At 51.5% G+C, this 22,794-nt stretch overlaps 2 protein-coding genes across 2 annotated transcripts; one reads left to right on the top strand and one right to left on the bottom strand.

The window, feature by feature from the left end:
• Window positions 1-174: 174 nt before the first annotated feature.
• Window positions 175-14,803, bottom strand: CCDC15 (coiled-coil domain containing 15). Its single transcript, XM_030964941.1, has 11 exons — window positions 14,759-14,803; window positions 14,162-14,317; window positions 11,847-11,996; window positions 10,883-11,044; window positions 10,062-10,148; window positions 6,736-6,897; window positions 5,567-5,677; window positions 3,425-3,528; window positions 1,400-1,570; window positions 1,181-1,329; window positions 175-527 (listed from the first exon to the last, which is right to left on the bottom strand). Exons 2-11 carry the CDS (start codon window positions 14,291-14,293, stop codon window positions 421-423), a joined length of 1,335 nt encoding a protein of 444 aa, XP_030820801.1. The 5' UTR covers window positions 14,294-14,317; window positions 14,759-14,803; the 3' UTR covers window positions 175-420.
• Window positions 14,804-16,110: 1,307 nt separating this feature from the next.
• Window positions 16,111-22,519, top strand: HEPACAM (hepatic and glial cell adhesion molecule). Its single transcript, XM_030964939.1, has 7 exons — window positions 16,111-16,236; window positions 18,802-19,143; window positions 19,725-20,006; window positions 20,113-20,206; window positions 20,508-20,581; window positions 20,666-20,736; window positions 20,847-22,519. The coding sequence occupies exons 1-7, from the start codon at window positions 16,152-16,154 to the stop codon at window positions 21,132-21,134; spliced, it is 1,236 nt and encodes a 411-aa protein (XP_030820799.1). The 5' UTR covers window positions 16,111-16,151; the 3' UTR covers window positions 21,135-22,519.
• The last annotated feature ends 275 nt before the right edge of the window (window positions 22,520-22,794 follow it).

The raw sequence follows: 22,794 nt of genomic DNA, 5'->3' as shown, positions 1-22,794 counted from the left end.
AGGGAACAATATATACCTGGCTCTGGAAAGTGATCCAAGTGGCAAGGGCTGGCAGAAGCCCTAGGAAAAGCAGGGAGAGGTTAGAAATTCTCCCCTAGGAGACACTGATCCCTGTCACCTCTTTTCTCCTCCTTTCACACTTCAAATGAGACAAACAATCTTTGAAAGCAGTTTATTCCACAATAATGATTAGTCAATAAGGATATGTAGTCAATAGTCAGCTACTGGAATGCAAGTGCCTGCCATAAACCAACCGCACAGAGCAATTGCTTCCTTCACCTCGACCATCGCCCCGGCCAGCTGCACCCCTGGGGCACAGTGGGAGAGGCACAGCACAGCCTGGGAGAGCAAAGGTGACACCGTCCTGGCAGCTGGCGTGGAGGGCAGGCAGGCCAGGCACAGCCCCATGGAGCTCCTCGGTCACAGACGCTTCCCCGAGCGAGCACAGAGAGCAGCCAGGTCCTGCAGAGAGCGTGTGGCTGCAGGGGCACAGGAGGAGATCACCGAGTGCAGCACCTGGCTGTAGGCTGAGCAGGATGGGGACACAAACACTATCAGGGCATGAGAGTTGCACTTATGGCCTGAAACTGGGCTTGGCTCTAGCCTTTCACCAGAGCAGAGAGATTGGGGTTTAAGGTAAATCAACATGCCTGTAGTTTTCCACACACCCATTTGCACACTCTGCACACTCCTGAACATAAATCAGTACACAAACCAAAGATTACTTTATGAACGCAAATGTCTCTATTTTCCCTCCCAGATAACTCCCAGTTGCCCAGGCAGGTATTTTCCCAAGCTGTGCTCAAGGTCAAAGCACTCCATCACCTAAGGGAGGCCATTTCCAGACCTTTGTGCATCCTCCTGGCAGACAATTCAGCATTTAAGGCAGAGGGCTCTGTGTCCCTAATGAGATGCTTTGCAGCACTTTCCTCATGGCTGTGTTCACAGCTGTGTAATTTAACACATTGTAGGGGCTGGTGCCTTGCTGAGGATACCACTACACTCCCTAAGGGACAGAGGTTGGGTCAAGCAGCAAAGCCCCTGACTTGCCCTCTCCAGAGCATATTTGGAGGAGCATCTCTGCACAGCAGCCCAGGAGCATGGAAACACCTATCCTGGTTTGGTTTCTCCCCGTACAATCAGGCCCAGGTGCCTCCTCTCTGAAAGCAGGAGCTCCTACCTTTGTGATTTTTGTAGAAGACGCAGTTATTGGCACAGGTATCCGGGTGGGAATCCCAGAAATCAGACCCACAGGAACACAGTGGGGGCAAGTCAATGTTACAGAGTTTGACTTTCTCCTTCATCTGGGCTCTCAGAGCTTCAACATACCTGCAAGGGATCAAACATTACCTCTGGCAGCGACACCTGGCTCTGCACGAGGAGCACAGACTGCCTGTACCTCACGTGCTCCTTATCCCGCTGCTGTCTGTCCCTCACTCTCCTCTCCTGCAGCTGGAGCTGGGCCAGGGCTGCCCAGGTTCCCTCTCCTGGGGAGGGCTCTCTCTGCTCAGCCACGTCTCTCATCCTCTGCTCCTCTGCCCGCCGCTGATTCTCCTTCTGCCTCTTAATCCTGCAGGAACACAGGAGAAGGAGCTCAGAGAAGGAGTTTCCCACCCCTACCTTCATTCCTGGCTGTGAGGTCAGGGCACAGCAATCTGGGTGATGCTGCTGCTTTCAAAGGCAAAAGTAATTTTGCACTAATTACAGCATTAAATATAAATAAATATAAACAAACATGTTGGCTTTAAACATGGAATGGTCAAAAAAGCTTCCTGAGCCTCCATTCTTCCCCCCATATGGCAACACCAGCCTGTGAATGCTCTCCTGCCCTCAAACTCTTCCTGCCCGCCTGTTTTCTCACCATCCTGGACTTCCTCTTCCAGCTCCCTCCTGCATCACATCCACACATGCTCCTGCCACACACAGTTCCCCAAAGCTGCACTTCTGTCCTTAAACAAAGCTGGGCTCTTTAATACCCCCCAGAAAGGACCAACACCTTGGCTTCCCAGCTTCCCCACTTCCCATTGTTCCTGATAATGAGGCAGCTTGGGTCCTTCTGTAAGCACCTTCCCGGTCAGGGAAGTGTGACAAGGCTGGGGACAGCAGAGACATTCCAAGGATCCCACCTTTACTCCAAAACAGGCTTTAAGATGTACTTTTAACTAAGTTTCCCTCTATTTCCTCAGTCTCCCTTGCACCTACACGGCTTTAGTGGGACCTTGGTTGTGTAATTTCCACCAAACACAACACACATTCCCCTGACAAGCAGCAATTGCAAAGCAAAAAGGCTTTACACCAAAGTGTCTGACATTTTATTCCCAAATGCAGCAATGTGTCCCAGGCCACTCCTTGCCAGGGGGCATCAAAACAAAAGTCAAGGCTGGGAAGAAGGCAGGACAAGACATTTCAGACCTTACTTCATGCAGGGGGTCAAATCTTTACATCCAGAAACAAAGTGCTTAAGTTGACCTTCTCTGGTTGAGTTATAAAATTGGAAATGTTTTTAAAATTAAATGTAGAACCTTAAGTACAGCACAATAAATCCACTCTAGGCCAAGGCCAGCTCGGGGCTTTATACCCTGTAATTACAAACCCAGTTCCCCTCTGCACACACTTCAAGAGAAAAAATCATAATAAAAAGGTAGTGCCCTAACTAGGAATCCCTGGGACCTTGCCAGCATTCACAGCATAGGACAAGCTCTCCCAAGCTGACTGGAATGTCAGGATGTGGCTCAAGGAGCACTGCTTTAGACTGGCAGGTTTTCCCAAAAAATGCCCATGAAATCCTGCCCTGTGGTGCCTGTCCCACTCCTCCAAAGCCTGATCACAGAAGAGCCAGGATGGTCAGATTTAGGTCAGTTCATTCAAAAGAAAGCCAGAGAAAAACCAAAAATTACAGGATCTTTCTTATTTTGCTGTGAATTTGCAGAGCTTCTCCTTAGTGAACCCCTTCACAGGAGAAGCTGAGAAAACTCCACCACAACCGATACTTTAACACAGATACCAAGTGTTCAACTCTGGAACAAATGCCTGTAAAATATTTTATTACACTGTATAAGTTTTTATAGCTGCGAGGGTGAAGGGTCTGATATTAAAAATGCCAGGGATGGTCACAGCTTAGCACAACAACATAACCTCACCCCAAAGTTTCTAAACACTGGCTTAGGTTCCCAGAGTCATGGCTTGGGAAGTTGCACCTCTCCCAGCCCCATGATTTGGCTCCCAGCTCCTAACAAGCTGCACAGGGTCTTCAAAATTAGATAGAGAAGTGCTAAAGGACTCAACATGGCCCAAGGGTGTGTGAATCCCACCCAGGGCGGTTAGACATCAGTGCTTGGTTTACACCAGACAAACTCACAAGACTTTTCCAAGCCTCTGAAGGACCCTGATGGAGGAGGTGACCCCACCACGTGCACAGACTCACTGGGACACTCTCTGCTGCCTGTCCTGCTGCCGCTGGCGCTGCCGCACGCGCTCCCGCTCCAGGGCCATGCACAGGCGCCGGCACCGCAGGAACTCGCTCTGCCGCTGCAAGAACAAGACAAGGACGTTTGGGAATAAATACCCAGTGATACCAGTGCTCAGCTTGACTGCTGGAAGATGGAACCTTGCTCTTTCCCCAAAAGACCCTCAATATCTCTGAGAGCACATGACCCAGCACTGGGAAGCTGCAGAGACGGCACCAAGATAGGGAAGACCAAGTGATCTCAAAGCATTGGAGAGCTCTGTACCAGCATCCCTCCACTTTATGACCATGGTTTGTATTTTGGATCCACTTTATCCCTTTATGACCATGGTTTGTATTTTGGATCCACTTTATCCCTTTATGATCATGGTTTGTATTTTGGATCCACTTTATCCCTTTATGACCATGGTTTGTATTTTGGATCCACTTTATCCCTTTATGATCATGGTTTGTATTTTGGATCCACTTTATCCCTTTATGATCATGGTTTGTATTTTTGCTTGTTTTTTTTTTTTTGGGGGGGTGGGGTTAGTTCTGGGGTTAATTCTATGTCTGTTTGGGGGTGGTTGTGGAGTGATGATGATAGTTGGTTATTGTTTTTGATACTAGGAAATATAGAGGAAGGTTAATTGAAAGTGTATTGATGACAAATGATTTGGATAACCATTGGACACTGCCTACGGATGGCAGCTCTGCCACCTGGCAAATTCCTAAATTCTCACTTTGCTGAGGGGAAAAGAGCCAATTCCAACTTCAGCCTGCTTGAATTTGGAGCCACATGGACACTGGTGCTCCCCTGCAGTGGAACCCTGTATCTCCTCCAAAAGATGGAAGAATGACACCAAGCTGGATTCTCTACATGCAGAAGAACCACCAAGGTGGCAAAACCATTGCTGTGACAAATCCAGGGGCCCTGCAGGGAAGAACTCCCATATGGATACTGAGGGTTTAGTGTCTGGGCTTTGGGTGATCCCACTGATGCAGCAAGGGCAGGGAAACCTCCTGGCCAAAGCTCCCAACAAAAGCTCTCCTGCTGTGGGGTACAGAGATAGTTGGAACTCCACGACTCCCAAAAGTTTAATGCACAGATTTCTCCTCATGAATGCCAAAACCTTTGGGCTGAGATTGTCCCACCTCACTCAGTGGAGAGAGCCCAGCACAGCTGGAGATAAAGGAGGAGGAGAAGAGATCAGCAGGCTGCCAGTGAAGAAAACCGGATGGAAAAACCCCAGGCAGAGGAGAGTGCAGCAAAACCAGTTATCTTGGATGGATCAGAGCCAAGGAGATTAAAAGCAAGAGAGAAGGGAACAGCAGGGTTAGGAGGAGCAGACTGAGAAGCCCCAGCTGTTGTCACACTGGTGAGAAACCACAACCATATTTGGGATCAGTTGGTTGGAAAACACTTGTGAAAAACAAAAACCATGCAAATTGTTCATAATTTTACACTGCAAACTGCAAGAAAGGTGACAAAAGGAGAGAGAAATGTTCCTCCTCGTGGCAGGAGGAAGCAGGAAAATAAAAGTCACTGGCTTTAGGCATCCAAGAGAAACATCATCATTCTGTATCACTGAGATTAGCATGAGCCAAACTGTCCAAACTGTCCAGGACACAGGCTGTAAACCCTCTCTGTGAAATCATTCACTTGGCCTGCAGGCTGAGCTTGAGGCTATTCCCAAAGGCAAAGAAACCTTTATATTCCAGCCTTGTATTTAAACAAGATAAAGTTAGCTTTGTTCTTTCTTTCTTTTTTTTTTTTCTTTTTAAGCATTTTTGGCAGCTTCTTGAGCTCCTTGCAACTACAGCAAGCACCCCATGGTTTTGCCAGGCAGAATGAAAGCAGCCTGTTTCTCCTTCAAATTTCTGGTGTTACTGAGATCCCAGATTTTGTAGGAGGAGTAGGTAACAATTCCACTTAGAACAGATTTTAAAAAATAACCTGGTAGCTTTGCCCAAGTCTGAGACCAAAAGCTGACAAACTAAACCCAGTAGGGGTTTCATACATCAAAGCTCCTCTGAGGTTTCTTATTAGAGCCAGCAGCATTCTTAACACCCAATATCTTTCAAACAAAACCACAAGGGGCTTGGCTCCCCTGGACAGACCTGCTTCCTGGTTTCCTCTTGGTCAACACCAGCCCAGAGTTTGAGGGGAGGCTGGCATTCACTGTGTGGCTTCCCAGGAGGGCTCGAGTCCTTCACTGTCCCACCACAGACCTGAGAGATAATGGAAGGGAGCAGCATCAGCATCACCACAGCTCTTTGTCATCTTCCCCCAGCAAAATGCTCTTCACTGGAGCCAGGGCCTCTGTGTGATCCCTCCAGACCTCAATAACCCACCTTGGAATGGGCTTTATCTGGGGTCCAGGTTGGCCATGAACAGGAGAGATGTGCCACATCTCAATATAGGAGTCTGAGCACCAAAGCTTTGTGAAAACACCTCTAAAGATACCCTTGGAGGAGGGCTTTGCTTTACTTTAAATATGGATGCACATCTCCCCCATCCCAAACTTCTATTATGAATTACTTGAAGTGTGAAAAAAAACCTCAGTGTAAGGGGAATTCCACATCTCCCAAAACCTCAGTAAAACCTCAGCATAAACTTCTGCTGTGTCCCTATCTGCCCAGCCAGCATTTCTGCCCAAGCTGGACTAATCCCCAGCCAAGGCTGGGCACACACTGCCACAGCCATAAAGCCTTTGCCAACCACCCCAGGCAATCAGGATGAACCATTTTCACCCCCAGATGCTCAAAAACAGCTGCTTGAAAACAAAAGAGGAAGGGTAAGTACATCAAGCCCTCCTAGGGCAGGGCCTGCCACCTCCAGGCACCAGGATAGCCACAGCCATCTCCTTCACCTGATACAAAGCTTTGGCACTTTTTATTTTTGGTTTTTTGGGGTTTTTTTCCTCCTCTTTTCAAGGTTTCTGACTGATTTGATCTCTTTTGATCTCTTCCACCCTCAGGTCTTTAGGCAGGAGGTGTGAGCATGGCTCTGGGTATGATGTGACAGCACGCCCTGGTTTCAGCTTTCACCTGGGCAGCTGCCAAGTGGCATCACAAGCAGGCAGGAATCCAAGGCCATGAAAGCAGGGAATGGCAGTGCCGACCTCACTGAGCTCCAGTTGTGCTCCTGAGACTGCTTTGAGGATGTTTGGCTTGAGAGTTAAGCAGGCCTGAGGGAGCAACTGCTCTATTCCAAGAGCAACCTCTTCCAGACACCAAAATAAATCTCTGATCCAAACCACTTAAGACCAACTTTGCATGAGTCTTACTTTTTTAAAGTCAATTTTGAGGTAGAAGCCATCATCCTGCCCAGTGCCATGTGCAGCTGTGCCCTGCTCCAGCAGCTCAGCAGGCAGATCGTGGTGTCCTGCCAGCAGCAGCTCCTCACTCTCCTCCATGGGCACTGCAGCTGCTGGGCAAGGGTCTGGTTCCTGGAGAAGGGAGGACATGGGTGTAAACATGGAATTGAAACCTGGCTGTTTGGTGCCAAGGGAAAACTGAACACCCTTGGAGCAGCTTTAGCACGCAGGAGGCTGTGTGTGCTGTCACTTGGATGGGATCTGGCAGCACCATGTGTTCAGCAGCACCATGGGCCACCAGAGCTGGGCAACAGGAATGTAGCAGGGTGACTGTGCCCTCCCCAACTGCAGAAGCAGTGGGACAGACGTGGGGTGAAGGGAAGGCAAGGCAGAAACCTCTCCAGGCACAATTTCACAGTGGCAAGGAGCTGGAATCTCTGAGAGACACTGAGTACAGAGTACACTCCTTCAGATGGGAAGTGGGCAGGCTCCCCAGTGGCAATCCACAATATTTTGAGAGGCAGCAGATTGTTTCCTACAAAATAAAGAATTAAAATGCCAGAAGCAAGCTTGAAGCCAGGATAATTTTTTTTCCCTTGCTTTCTTTTTTTCCTTCAGCATGGTGGGAGGAGAAGTGCAGGACTGCTGAGAAGGAAAGGATGGATCAGCAGGAGAAGAGGTGATGCCAAGAATTCCTTGATATGGCTCTGCTGCTGTTTGGGAAGGACAGAGAATAGCCTGGAATTATCTGATAGGCACAATAGGAATTACTCCATCAACCCCATTATGACAGAGCCATGTCAGAATAGCTGCTTTGTTAAGGATAAGGGAATAGAGGGAAGGGTTATTGCTCTGGGTGTTTCTCTGGAGCACTGAAGGCAGAAAGACATGACACTGTTGAAAAACAACACCAACTGGGTGGAATGAGACACTGGACAAAAGAATTTGGGCGCTGCCATGCTGGGGAGCTACAGCTGTCCATCAGAGCCTGGAGGCAAAGACTCAGTAACAGGATGAGCTGGAACACTGGACAGGTCATTTCCAGGCAATTACCACTCCAGTATCTGCTTGGGAAAGAGGCAATTAACTCCTTGGATGCTTTTAACCTGAACAGAAATCTTAGGGGGGAGAGAAAGAGCAGCAATCTTAGGAACATGGATTATTACCACAGGGAATGCAATACTTGACAGGGAGAAAGGAAAAAGATGAAGAAAAATGCAGAAAACAGGACTGATGGGGAAAAAAACATTACAGTCAAAGACTTGCTTGGAGTTAGCAGCAGCAGGGAGAAAAATGCTGGGACTATTATTGGGAAGAAAAAGTCAGGTTATTCCTAAAGCTGAGGTTTTTAAGGAGGATGGACCTCCCCTGGGCCAGAACAGCAGCTAAGGTGCAAACAGCTCCCTGAAATCTATGGAGATCCAGATTATCAGCAAAGGACACAAGGAGTGTCTTTATTTAAAGGGGAGGAAAAGGAAATACCAAATAGAAGATTTTAGCCTCAAGACTTTAACTGTGACTTTCGAAAAACAAGAGGAAATCACCTTGCAAACTATCTGTAAACCACAAGAAAACAAGATAAGCAGCAACCAGCATAAATTTGTCAAGAGTCACGCCAGGATAAGCTGTGTGTCTCTTACAACAGAAAGAAGAGGCCTCAGGCAAAGAGCAGCAGAAGACTCTGGGGTTCGTGGCCTAATTCAACACTGGGGTAAAGCAAAACCTGTTAGATGGAAGTCTGATGTGGGATGCACAAAACTGATTAAAAACATGGCCCAGATTTGGTCTCAGGAGTTTACTGCACAGAAATAGGGTAAGAACGAGGTGGGCTCTGCTCTTTGATTTCATTATCAGCATGGATGAAGGAAGAAAGAAGCATCTTGATTAAGTTACTGACCCCACTTGCCTTGTAGAAGTATTGGGTGAAAAACCCTTGGGATAAAACCAAAGAAATGGGCTGGAATACAAAGCACAAGGAGATCCAAGGAGCACAAAAGCAGAGGCAGCACTACCAAGGGGGTCAGGTCCATGGTTATGTCTGTGGCAGTCTTTTCCCCTGAAGGGAAAGGAAGATGCAATATGCCTGCCAGGCTGGGAACATGCCAAACCTTCATACAGAGAGAGATTTAGATTAACATGGGAGCTTTTTTCTCCTCATATATCATGGAGTAATAAAACAGAGCAATGCAATAAATCAATATATTCCTCCCAGAATAAATCAGGGAAGCTGTTAAACTTCCTTATGCAGATTAACTGTAGGTGCAGTGAGGCTGGGATGGGAGGATGGTCCCAAACCCCTCCCAGTGTTTCTCACTGCTGTGGATGACTTGCTCAGGACTCCCACGGATCTCCTGTAACCCTCTGGCTCACCTGGGCAGTGGCTTTGTTATTTATGTGAGGTCATAAATCAACCTATCTCACTGAATGCATTAGAAGCTCAAACAAGAAGGATGTTTGCTGTTGGAAACAGGTAACAAGGTTTTTGAGACCATAATTATTGTGTTTCTCTGAGTCCTATTTGCAGAGCTGACAGACTTCATCAGAAATCCAAGAGTACAAAGAAGAGGCAGAGCAGCCCTTCTATAAAGGGTAGTTTCTAGATAATCAGCAAAGATCTACTTCACCTTTGGTGAACCTGAAAAAGAGAAGGGAATGAAGATTTACAGGATGGGCAGGAAACTGGCTCCAGAGGCAATAAGTCCAAACACCAGGCTGGGTTGCTCCTGGTGTTCTCCAAAGTACATCAGTTCAAGAAAGGCCTTGGCATAGAGACCGGGAAAATAGCTACAACACAGAAGTGGTCTTGAGAACTGAAGGAGCAAAAGCAGGATGAAATTCAGCAGAACAAAAGGTGGGACTGACCTCTTTCCATGCACTGCTTTGAGGAAAGCAGCTGCATGCCAACCATTCTCTACCAGAAGCCAGCCCCGGGTGAGGAAAAACCCTCCAGATCTTTGCCACCCACACAAAACAAGCAATTGATGCAATGGAAAGAGGTGCTGAGGTTTGAAGAAATAAAGGCACCTGAAGGGAAGGCTGGTCATCACATTCCTCCCAGATACCCAGATCACAATCTCAACCTTTAAAAGTCTACTTTGCATTCTTGAGTTCATCTCAGAGATGTTTTCACACACTATCCTGCTGCCTTCTCTGAAATGGGTTAGCCACAAGGTGTGACAGGAAAGCACAGTTCATTTCATTCCTGCTGGAGAAACTTCCTGAATTATGTTTTGAATTTGCTGATTAGAGCCAAACCTTCAGAGCAGTTTGCAAGGTGATTTCTCTGCCCTCCTCACCTCCTGCCTCCAGGCGCCGTGGGACACGTGGGACAGGATCCTGCGGGAGGCCAGCCTGTGCCGCACCTGCTGCACAGCCCTGCTGAGCTGAGCCCAGAGGGGAGGCAAAGAAAACACAGCACAAGTTCAGCTGCAAGGAGACATCTCCCAGTCAGTCTGCTCCAGCCAAGGAGCTCCATCAAGGCAGCACGACCCAACACACAATCAGGGTCTTTCAGAGCTGCCCCCAGGTACCGAAATTCTGATCCAGGCAACTCAGCTGCTCCCAAAACATGTTGCTGAGATGCCAGATCCCAAATTTGCTTGCTTGGTATCCAGCCAGAAGTGATTTTCTACCCCAAGGTACTTGAATGCATCCCATGGTGCTCCAACTGGAATAACTCCAGCTCCGAGGCGAGCACACAGGCTTTCTAAACCACCAAATGCACCATAAACATCACCATTAAAAAAAAAAAAAAAAAGCTTAAACAGTCCTGAAGGCAGGTTTTCCCAGATTTCGGGCTGCACAAGACAAGCTGCAATGAGGTGGCACCACCTAGTGCCACGTCTGCGCCAGGACACGGCTGGGAAAGCACCGAGCCTGCCAGCAGCCAGACCAGCTCAGCCACAGCATGTGGGATGAGACACAGAGCTGGATGCTCTGAGGAGCACCACAGCGTTCAGGGTGACAGTGTGAGCTGACGTTTCATTCAATAGCTAAACGCAAATAACAGGGATGTGCTGTAGAAGACAAAAAGAAAACATGGCCCATTCCCTATTTCAAACCCCGAGGATCCAAAATGCCAAAGCAGCGATGGAAGCGCAGGAGGGGCAGGGCTCACCTCGGCAGCTTGCTGCTGGAATGGCTCCCCGTGCTCCTCTTCTGGCTGGGCTGGGCCAGAGCCACTGGGTGCACAGATGATGGGAGCAGGGAGGCTCTGGAACAGGCACGTGTTCTTCCAGGGGCTCAAGTACTGCACAGCAGCACAGTTCTCCCTCTCCACCTGCCAGGAAAAAGCCACAGGGATCTCCAACCGTGACCCAGCAAGATGTCAACTGTGGGGACATTTCACCACCCTTGGGAGGGAGGTTTTGGCTCTCCATGCTGAGAATACAAAGAAGCATCAGGTTCTTTGGGGCTGAGGGCATTTGCGGCCTTCCCGCTTGGAGCTGGCAGAGTTACATGAGGACATCCCCAGCCAGCCATGGAAACAGCCCAAACACCCCAAGGGCAGCCAAAGCTGGTGACATGTCAGTGCATTCTCTTTTCTGCCACAGTCAGATCCTGGCAAGCCTCCCCAGCACTTGTTTGAGCATAGAAAGAATTAAATATATTCACAGGATAATCCAAAACAAGCCCATGGGGGGAAAGGGAATGTGGAGGCAGAGGGAAAGTGTTGTTTGAAAATTACTTGGCTGCTCTGGAAAAGGGATCGGAGAAGAAACAGCAGAAAAACTGCTTTGTTTCAAAGGCAGCCAGGACACATCCACATCATTCCCAACTCCTGCCTGGATGTTTTTTAACTCCAGGCAATTCCACAGAGAGCTTCAGAACTCTGTTGTGCCGTTGCCTGAGGGAGCCAGTAACCTTTCCCTGGGGAGGCTTCAAAGCATCTCCAGCACCAACCAAAGTGTCACGCTGACCCAGCCTGGACACTGTTTGCCACCACAGGGTCTGAAACCTCAGATTTTCTCATTTTTTCTCATTAACACCTTGACTTAGGTGTTGACCTAAGCCCCAGGGTTTGGGTTTTTCCCAATTTATGCTGTGTCTGGAAGAGTTTCTCCTGACAGAGCCTCACTTACTGCTTCGTAGGCCTTCTGCAGCTCCAGCCTGCGGCGCAGCCTGGCCTGCCGGTTCACGCGCTGCCTCACCTCGCCCTGGAACCTCCTCAGGCTGGCTGCCTTCTTCAGCTGCTGCTCCTTCAGCTCCTCCTCCACCCGGGATGCTGAAGCCTGGGTGAGGTGGAAGCAGATTTCACCAGGGTTTTCAAGCTAAACTGGAGCACTAGAGCAGCCTGGGTCCCTGGATTCCCTTTTCCCCCACCCAGAATGACCAGGCAGACAAGCAGCACTCAGAGCAAACTTCATTTTTTGTTTAAAAATATGTGGAATAACAGCTTGGACAATATCTACTAGGTTATTATGGGTTGGATTGAGTCTGACTAGAGATACAGAGCATGCACATCTCTGCCTTTGCCTCCCTGCAACACACAGGGAAGGAAAGAAAAAGGAAACCCTTGGAGCAGCTCCCAGCTCCTATTAAAAGATGCTCAAATATCCAAAGCCTGGATCCACAAGGAACAGGCCAGCCCCTCACCCTGGTGATGTTCTGCAAGGCTGGAAGCACATCAGGGGTGCAGTTCATAGAGCACAGCACTGCTTCAGAATGTCTGTATCATCTGAAGTGAAAGATTAAGAGCAATGACCTGAGAAACCCAAAAATCCCATTTTGTTTTCTTTGCAATTCTGCCAAGCAACAGCACTATGGCTTAAATTAAAACAGCACTGCTCTCCTGGCTGCCAACACAGCAAGAGAAACCAGAGACTGAAGGGATGTAGGAAAGGGGTGAGGCCCAAGATGGACTTGGAGCAGCAGGGTCAGCACAGCCCAACAAAACTTCAAGATGGGGAGAAATCCACCCTGTTAGGGATGAAACCAAGAGAGTGCTCCAGGGAACAGCCCAGTGCCTGCTCACCCACTGCCCACCTCAGCAGCAACTCTGATGCATAAGGCATTACTATGGATTAATTAAGTGTATTAAATAAGCTCAGATAACCCTGGGCAGCTTCATTCACCTCTGGAAGGCTCACATGGGGAGCCCCAGGAGCATCCAGGCCCCCTGAAGCTGTCAGGAAAAGATCAGCTCCCCCAGAAGTTCCATAGTGCCAAGATGGAAGTCCTGTGGAATATGGAGATGATTGATTTCCATAAATTATCTCAGCCTTTCAGGATTTAAATTACAATATAGAAATAAATCATCTCAGAAGGGCAGGAGCTTCTATAATGTTCAGACATTAATTACAGGGGACTGAACTCATAATCCAATATTTAATGCACTTTTAGTCCTCTTAGAACAACCCTCAAAACAGAAATCCCTGAGATAAGCATCCATGAAGATTTCCTTATGTGTTTCTAATAGGGTACAGCAGAGATGGGCTCCAGACCCTGAAACACTCAGCTTAATTTTTTAATTTTTTTTTCTAATCAGCAACACAGAATAAAATCTCAACTCCCTGACATCCTTAAGAGATGAATGGAAAAACAAGAAGCAGCACTGGCTGGGTTCCCCACCCTGACTAATATTTAAAATTGATGCATTTCTCCTCAAAAAACACAGTTTATTGGAGTGGGATCAACCCAGAGAGATGTTGAGGTGAGACTAAGTAGAAATTCTCCAGAGGAGAAATCCATTTTGATTTAAGTGAAATGTACATCTTTGAGTTAAGTCTGTAGTTTGAAAACATAACTATTTAGCCTGACTGCAAAAAAGCCTAAACTCAGAGAAACTGCTTCAGTGAAAGACAGAGATAAAGAGAAAAAAGACAGAAAGTGATAAAGAGAAACAGAGACTACTGTGAGAGCAGGTCAGCCTGACCTAAGAATTCTTTCTGATAAAGAAGAACTAGTAGCAAATGTCACGTGAAATTTGTAAAAATGAATATGTATGAACCTATTGTGCATATGTATTTGAGAAGAAAATAAAATTAATTGTATGCATACGTATTTGAGAAGAAAATAAAAAAGACCTGAAGTCCCCAAGAGTACGCATGTCTTTTAAAGAGAGTAACCTCCACATGCGTCCATCGCTGTAATAAACAGACCTGTAACAAATACACTGTAATAAACAGGCCGGCTTTACAACTGTCACAAAGTTGCAGAGTTTTGTTTATCTCTGCAAAACACAGGGCTCGTGCAAAGGGGAGGCCAGACTACATGGACATCACAGCAGCTTCTGACCCCGCTAAATCACATTAAAACAAATTATTATTTTGAGGAGCCATGCTCCTGGCTGCCCTCAGGCTGAGAAAAAGATCCCCTTTGGCTCTGGCCCCGCTGGGTGTTCCACCGGCCCACGGAAGGGTGCAAGCCCCGGCAGAGGCGCCCTCGGTGCACTCACAAAGGCCGGGCTCTGCTGCCCGGGCGCGCTCTCCACCCAGGCGCCCACGGCTGCCACGCTCGGGTTCCTCTCGGCCAGCGCCCGCCACCGCCGCGCCGGGGGCTGCCCCGGCCCCTTCGAGGGCAGCACCATCCCGGCACCGCCGCGGGCCCGGCCCTGGGGACGGGAGCAGAGCTCAGGGTGAGTTCCCGCACCCCGACCGGCACCTGCCCCAGCTCCTGCAGCCCAGCGCCCTCCCGCCTCTCCCCCCGCTGCTCTCCCTCAGCTCCGAGCGGGGACCCCCAGCCCCGGGCGGCTGAGAGCCCCTCTGCCCCATCGCTGCACCCCTTCTCTCCCCAGTGCCCCCACAGTTACTCAGCCCCAGTTACCCCATCTCCAGCTCCCCCTTGCCCCGAGGTTCGCCTCCGATCTCCCGGTACCCGCACCCCACCGCCCCCCATCCCGACCAGCCCCTCCTCACCCCTCACCCCCTGTGTACCCTCACCCGCCCCTGGGCACTGCCCCACGGGCTCGGGCCCATCCTCTCGTATCCCCCAAACGCCTCCGGAGGCCTCTGCACCTTCATTTCTCCGTAATGCCCCCCGCAATCCCCCTCACCGAGCCCCGAGCCCACCGGAGCCCCTCAGGCCGCACCAACCGCCACTTCCGCCGCTACCGCAGCTTTGAATCCTGGCGCCACTTCCGCCGCACGGCCACGCCTTGGCCACGCCCCAGAGAGTCCCGGTCACGCCCCGGCCACGCCCTGGGTGCCTCGGCCCCGCCCCGATCGCATCCTGGTCACGCCCCCAGAAGTCCCGGCCACGCCCCGATGTCGCCTCGGTCACGCCCCCGGGAGTCCCGGTCACGCCCTCAGGTCTCCCGGCCACGCCCATCCCCCGCCTAGCCGCAAGCCCCGCCTCCCGCCACAGCCAACCGCAGGCCGCCCCCAGCCCCAGCCCCTCACGGTTCTGAGGTCACCGGTTCGAGTCCCGCCTTCGGTGGAAAGGAGGGGGAGGAACCGTGTCTGCCTCAGAGCATCCCCGAAACTGCCCCCTGAGCATCCTTGGAACACCCCACACAGAGCATCTCCTTGCGAATCGCTCCCAAATATCCCTACAGCATCCCTGACTCCGTCTGAGTATCCCCTTAGAACATCTCCACACAGCATCCCCCTAGAGGCCCCCAAAGCACCTCCCCATAGCGTGACCCCAAAGCATCTGCCTCACGAGCCTGCTTCCCTTAATGTCTCCTCAAAACTCCCTCAAAGTCTCTTTCTGTACCATCCCCCATCTCTCCCTCCCTCTGGGACAGGATGCTCGGAGGCATCGACCCTTTTTGGGGGCCAGGAGACCCCCGAGGGGGTGGGCGGTGGCTCTCTGGGGCGATGAGCCTGGCAGGGCTCGGGAAGGGGGTGGGAAATGGCTCCGGGCATCCTGCCTCACATCCCGCTGCCCTATTCAGCGGTGCCCGGGGAACTGGCGCTAATTGGCATGGAGTTGGAATGAAGCCTGGATGCCACCGGGCTTCGCTTTAGAGCCTGGGAAAAGGGGAAAGAAAAAAAAAAAGCGGGGAGGGAGCTTTTTTGGGGTGGGGGTTCAGCTTTGCAAAACACCCCATGTAAAGAAAACCCCAGCTTAGCTGAATGGGGTGTTCAGAGCCCAAAATCTCTTTGGATTGTCCAGGGAGGGGATGGCAAACCTCGGCTGGGCTCGATGGGGTGATGCCCCCATAGCCCAAGTGTAGAAAACATGGAACTGGGGGTCTGTAAGTGGGGAAAAAAAATTGCAAATCTGAGTGGTTTTTTCCTCAAATAAATGTCAGCTCCAGGCCTCCGAGGAGGCGAAAGCCACCAGGACACAGGGCTCTATTGAGAAAGGAAAAAACAAAAAAAAAAAAAAAAAAAAAAGAAGGGAAAAAAATAAATTAGCCGGGCGAAGCGCCAAGCCGGGAGCTCCGAGGGACGTGCCCGGAGTGGGGAAGCGGAGCAATTCGGGGGGCGAGCCTGCCCGAAATGTGGGGAGCGCCGGCTGCCCCGCGGGGCCACCCCGCTCCCCCCTGCCTGCTGCCGCTGACCTGGCTGCTGGCGCTGCACGCAGGTACGGAGATTTCCCTTCTTTCCCACCGTTTTCCCGTTTTTTCCGTGGTTTTTGGGGATATCCAGATGGAGGGTGAGGGCCGGGGGGGTGATGAGGGTGGTGATGCCCTATGGGGGGGGTTGGAGGGAGGGTTGTTGTGCTGTCGAGCGTACCCACTGCTTGGGAGCTGGGAAAAAAGGGGGTAAAATACAATGAAAACTGGGGAAAACACTTTTCTGGAGCCAAGCAGGTCCTGATGTAGGGGAGGATTTGGCACTGCCCCCATCCTGATCTTCTCCCCAGGTTTTTTCCTTCCCCAAACTCCATTTTTCCCCAAATTTTAGCATCTCCAAATATTTTCTCTTACTCATTCTTCAGCTTCCTGTAAAAAGTCATTTTTCACCCCATTTCTAGGCTTGCCTCATCCCACTGCAACTCTTTTCTCCATCATTTTCTCCATCATTTTTTCTCAAAATTCTCACTTTTTGGAATTCAATGAGCCCCAAATCACCCCATCCCAGGTCTGGCAGCACAGAAAATCACCTTCAAGAATTTTGTTCTGCTTTACCAAAGTTTGCACCCAAAAGCAGCTCTGGGGAGGCCCCATTTACCTTCAGATGGGGAGGATGGATGAAAAACAAAACCAGCTGGGTTCTTTGCTGGCTTTGATTTAGACCCTAAAACCAGCCAGGGCTGCAGAGAGGGAACCCCAAAAAATACTGCAGGGCTTTAAAAAATATAAATAGGGATTTGTGCCACAAAACAGTGTGAAAATGAGGATTTTTGGTGGGCTTTTCCAACAAAAGCCATTGAAAAGGCCTGGGAGGTCTCCATCCCTAAGTCAAGGATGCTGTAGGAAAATTGAACATTTCCCGATTTATTAATGAACTCCAAAATTTTTGTTTATCCATAGTGGGGAAAAAACTAGGAATAGGGTTAAAAAAGGGGGAAGAAACAGTTAAAGAGCAGCGCACGGGGAGGGGGCAGGGATGCACGGAAGGCCACATCCCCATCCCATGCCTTGGCCTTCCCTGTGGGGCGAGGGCTCCCCTAAATTTGGCGAGTCGGGGCCTGTTTGTGGCGCTGCCGGGGAGGACGGACGGACGGACGCTGCATACCAATAGGTCCCATGACTTTTCGGGCTTGTTTAAGGCCTTTCTTGCTCCTGCTTCTCCCAGCCCAGCTGGTTTTCCCACTCTCCCCTCCTCTTCAATATGGGGTTTGTTCGCTGTCGATGACGGTGTCCGTGTGGGGGGCTCACGGATGGCACCTCTGGGATGTCAGGACGGGGATGCTCAGGTATTTTGGGGAGGGAGAACATTTTGAGGAGTCCCCTCCCCCAGAAAATCATGTTTTTACACTTTTTCCCTGCCTTTTTTTGGCTTAAAACCAGCGATGAGGAGCAATGCACGTGCATAGACTCTCGTGATGCAGTTTTCTCTCTGAGGGGGCTTTGTCTGGAGAGGAGCATCCAATGGGGGTGGAGGTGGGATACAAAATCCTTCCCCCACACCATTTTTGGGGGAATTAAGGTATCTTTGCAAAGCATTGCACTGGCATCTCTCACTCCCCAGGCAGTTTCTGCAGGGCAATGATAAAAATTTGCCAAGGGTTGCCTCGACCTGCCTCCCACCCCCTGCATTCTTGTGAGTGATGTGTGCATTTTTGCAAAGGGTTGCATCAACCTGGCTGCAGGAGCACTCCCCCTGCATTTTTGGGGTGATAGATGAATTTCTGCAAAGGGTTGCATTGACCCAGCGGCAGGAGAGCTCCTGCCCAAGCCCTGCACATTTTGGGGGCACCACATGCATTTTTGCAGAGCCTAGCAACAGGAGGTGTGCCATCCTTGCATTTTTGGAGTGATTCATGCATTTTTGCAAAGGGTTGGTTGCATTGACCTGGCTGCAGGAGCACCCCCACCCCCAATGCAGCTTTGGGGGTGATAATGCATCTTCACAGGGGGTTGCATTGACCCACTGTGACCGTGTTCACAGGGGTCTCAGGATGAGGGAAGAGATGAGGATCTGACTCCATGTTTCAGAAGGCTTGATTTATTATTTTATGATATATATTATATTAAAACTATACTAAAAGAATAGAAGAAAGGATTTCATCAGAAGGCTAGCTAAAAATAGAATAGGAAAGAATGATAACAAAGGTTTGTGGCTCAGACTTTCTGTCTGAGCCAGCTGGGCTGTGATTGGCCATTAATTAGAAACAATCAACATGGGCTGATCAAAGATCCACCTGTTGCATTCCACAGCAGCAGATAACCATTGTTTCCATTTTGTTCCTGAGGCCTCTCAGCTTCTCAAGAGGAAAAATCCTAATGAAAGGCTTTTTCATAAAAGATGTCTGTGACAACCCACCTCCCATGCCCAAGGCAATTTTGCGGCTGATTCCTTGATTTTTCTCGTGTTGCATTGATCTGAGTGCAGCAGGGCTCCCACCCCTATGCACTTTTGGGGTCACACGTGCATCTTTGCAAATGTTACGGAACCGAGCTGGGCACCTTGGGGGTGCTCACTTGGTGTTTCCCTGTTTCCTCCATGCTGGGCACCCCACTGTCTCTCCCCACACCCCAAGGTCTGCTGGCAGGAGTGAACATCACCAGCCCCACGCCGCTGGTGCGGGGCACGGCGGGCAAGGCGGCGCTGCTGTCGGTGCGCTACGCCAGCGCCAGCACCGACAAGCCCGTGGTCAAGTGGCAGCTGAAGAGGGACAAACCCGTCACCGTGGTCCAGTCCATTGGCACCGAGATCATCGGCAACCTGCGGCCCGACTACCGCGACCGCATCCGCGTGCTGGAGAACGGCTCGCTGCTCATCAGCCCCCTGCAGCTGGCTGATGAGGGCGCCTACGAGGTGGAGGTGTCCATCACCGACGACACCTTCACCGGCGAGAAGACCATCAACCTCACCGTGGACAGTAAGGGCAAGGAGGACATGCAGGGGTGTGACGGTGCTCACAGGGGTCTGAGGATGAGGGAAGAGACGAGGATCTGACTCCATGTTTCAGAAGGCTTGATTTATTATTTTATGATATATATTATATTAAAACCATACTAAAAGAATAGAAGAAAGGATTTCATCAGTAGGCTCTCTAAGAATAGAAAAAGAAAGAATGAAAAACAAAAGCTTGTGTCTGGGACAGAATCTGAGCCAGCTGACTGTGATTGGCCATTAATTAGCAACAACCAACATGGGCCAATCACAGATCCACCTGTTGCATTCCACAGCAGCAGATAACCATTGTTTACATTTTGTTCCTGAGGCTTCTCAGCTTCTTAAGAGGAAAAATCCTAAGGAGAGGATTTTTCAGAAAATATCATAGCTACACAGGGGAGATTGGGTTATCCATGGTGTCTTCCCTGAGCACATACTGGGAGAGCTTTCTCCAGCTGGGAGGTGGTTTTGGGGGTTTCAGCCCCCTCAAGTTGGTGGGGTTCTGATGTCTCCCTCCTGTCCCCTGAAACATGGCATCACTGTGGTTCCTCTACTTGCCCACAGTTCCCATCTCAAAGCCACAAGTGCTGGTGGCCTCCTCAACGGTGCTGGAGCTCAGTGAGTTCTTCACGCTCAACTGCTCACACGAGAATGGCACCAAGCCCACTTACACCTGGCTGAAGGACGGGCGGCCGCTGAGCAACGACTCGCGCCTGCTCCTGTCCCCCGACCAGAAGATCCTCACCATCACCCGTGTCCTCATGGCTGACGATGATGTCTACAGTTGCCTGGTGGAGAACCCCATCAGCCATGGCCGCAGTGTCCCCGTGAAGCTCACTGTCTACCGTAAGCCACCCCTTCTCCCCTCCTGCACTCCCAGGTTTGGCCATCCCTTGCAGATGCTTTCAGCTAAAATTTTGGGGGGTTGTCCCCCCTCACTCCTCTCCTGCAGGCCGGAGCTCTCTCTACATCATCCTGTCCACGGGCGGCATCTTCCTTCTTGTCACCCTGGTGACAGTTTGTGCCTGCTGGAAACCCTCCAAGAAGTACGTGTGGGGATAATGTGGGAGACAAAGGGGGTTGCCATCCCATCTTGTCCCATCCTGTTTTTTCCTATTTCATCTCTTTCCATCCCATTTTGTCCTTACCATCCTATCTCATCTCATCTTGACACATCGTATCCCATGCCATGCTGTCTTGTCCCATCCCATCCCATCCCATCCCATCCCACCCCACCCCATCCCATCCCTGCAGTACTTGGCCCCCCCGGATGAGCCACAGGCAGTTCCCCCCCGTTCCTCCAGCACGATGCCAGTGTTGCCCCATCCATCCCCTGCCCCTTTCCAGGGAGAAGCGACAAGCAGAGACACAGCCAACCTCTGACTACGCCGAGCAGGACGAGGAGCGCCTGAAGCACGAGGGTGAGTGCCGGCCTGGCGTGGCAGTGGTGGGCTGGGGGACACCAGTGCCCCTGGCATGGTGAGCAGCACCTTCCTTCCACACAGCCGAGGGCATCCCACGGAGCGGCGAGCACGAGCGCAAGAACCCGGTGGCCTTGTACATCCTTAAAGATAAGGTGAGAGCCGGTAGTACCAGCAGCACCAGCAGCACCAGTAGCACGCTGGCAGCGTCCCAGCACAGGGTCTCGCACATGTCCCACGTTTTTCACCTCTCGTGTTTCGGCAGGACTCGCCGGAGGCAGAGGAGGATTCCCTGCCCGAGCCCCGCGGCACGGTGGAGCCCGGCTACACCAGCTCGCCAGTGCCAGCAGCCGGCCGCTCGCCGGGCCCCGTGGGGCGCTCCACTCGCCGCTACCATCGCTCGCCAGCCCGCTCGCCCGCCTCGACGCGGACCCACCGGTCACCGCCGGGCTCTCCGGCGCGGTCCCGCGGCGCCCCGCGGCTGCTGCGGACTGCCGGCGTGCACGTTATCCGGGAGCAGGAGGAGGCCAACGCCGTGGAGATCAGTGCCTGAGCACCGGGACTGTGCGCGCTTTGGTGGCAGCGTGCAAGGGGCAGGGACACCAGCACGGCCACGCTGCCGCCACCGAGCGAGCGGGGACACCGGCACAGCCCTGCTCCGCCACTGGACGTCATTCTGCTCGGCGTAAAGTCACTAATTTCCTATTGATCCCACCCAGAGCTCCCCTCTTCCGTCCCCCATCTTCCTGGGGCATCGCTTTAATGGCTTTCTCGCCGGGACGAGTGTGCACACACGTGTGCAGAGAGAACATGCAGTCAGTGCACGGAGAGTGTGCCAGAGGGTGCATGGAGCATGCAGAGGGAGCGTTGGAGCCCTGCACACGTGCATGGGGCGTGCAGGAGGGCACACGGACTGTGCACACGGGGGCAGGCACGAGGGTGTGCAGCAAGTGTGCACACAGTGTGCGAAGAGGATGCACAGAGCATGCAAGAGAACACGTGGAGAGAACACACGGAGCGTGCAGCTAAGGCTGCAGAGTGTGCACAGAGCGTGTATGGAGTGTGCAGTGTCCCCTGAGCCTGCATGGCCGTTGTGAGCGTGCCAGCCCTGCGTGTGTGTTCCAAGCGTGCACAGAGTCCACGCAGAGAGCGCCCGTGCACAGTGTGCAGGAGCGTGGGAGGGAAGATGCACACAGCATTTGCACGGGACATGCACACAGCACGTGGTGAGTGTGCAAAGAGGGTGAGCAGAGAGGGTGTGTGCAGTGCTTGCACAAAGCACACACAGAGCATGCATGGTGTGTGTGGAAAGAGTGCGCACAAAGCGAGCAGCTGAGTGTGCTCAGAGCATGCACAAGAGTGAACCTGCAGGCTGGCACAGGGCATGCGTGGAGCCTGCAGTGAGTGTGCAAAGTGCGTGCTGTGCTTGCACAGGGTGTGTGTGGAGAGAGCGAGCACACAGCAGCTGAGCATGCTTGGAGTGGGCACACGCACACGGGCAGCACACACACTGCACACCCAGCGACCCTGCGTGCACACGTGTGTGCAAGAGCACAGTGCCTGCCGTGGCACAGCCCCCATGCATGCAGCAGGACATGCACTGGCACATAAGCTCGCCCAAGGGCACAACATGCACCAGGTGATCTAAACAGGGGGCTCCCTCCTGCTCCCCAGCTCCCCAGCTGCAATGTCCCCTAAACGTGGGCTGGGAGCCCTGGTCCAAGCATTGCCCCTTTGCCACGGTAGGATTTTCTGTGAAAATCCCCCGGTTCTGGGGCACACGGCGCTGTCTCTCCCCAAGCCTTCATGGGAAATAGGTTTAGGATGAAAAGCAGAGTGGCCGGCCGAGCGAGCCGGGCCTGGGGCACCCGGGGTGGGTGCCGGGGTACCCCGGAGTGCTCGGGGTGCGCTACTAACCAATAAACTAAACGTACTACCCGAATGGTGGTGGCACCCTTGGGTGTCTTTGTGGGACAGGGGTCCCCCAGGGTGGGGGGACACATGAGAAGTGGCTGACAGGTAAGACCACACAAACCCAATGCACCTGGCTGGCACTCAAACTGGCACTTTAATGCATGGGAGACCTTGGGCTCTTCCCTCTGGTACCGACTGATGGCATCCTCAGCTGAGAGCCCGTTTCTTCTTAATTTGTCTTCCTCTGAACATGGCGAAGGAAAAGGGGAATTTATTCTGACTAATTAAATGCATTAACC

Source organism: Camarhynchus parvulus, chromosome 24 (assembly GCF_901933205.1).
Source record: "Camarhynchus parvulus chromosome 24, STF_HiC, whole genome shotgun sequence".
In the NCBI taxonomy this organism is placed as follows: Eukaryota; Metazoa; Chordata; class Aves; order Passeriformes; family Thraupidae; genus Camarhynchus; species Camarhynchus parvulus.
This window is presented reverse-complemented; position numbering and strand designations above follow the sequence as displayed.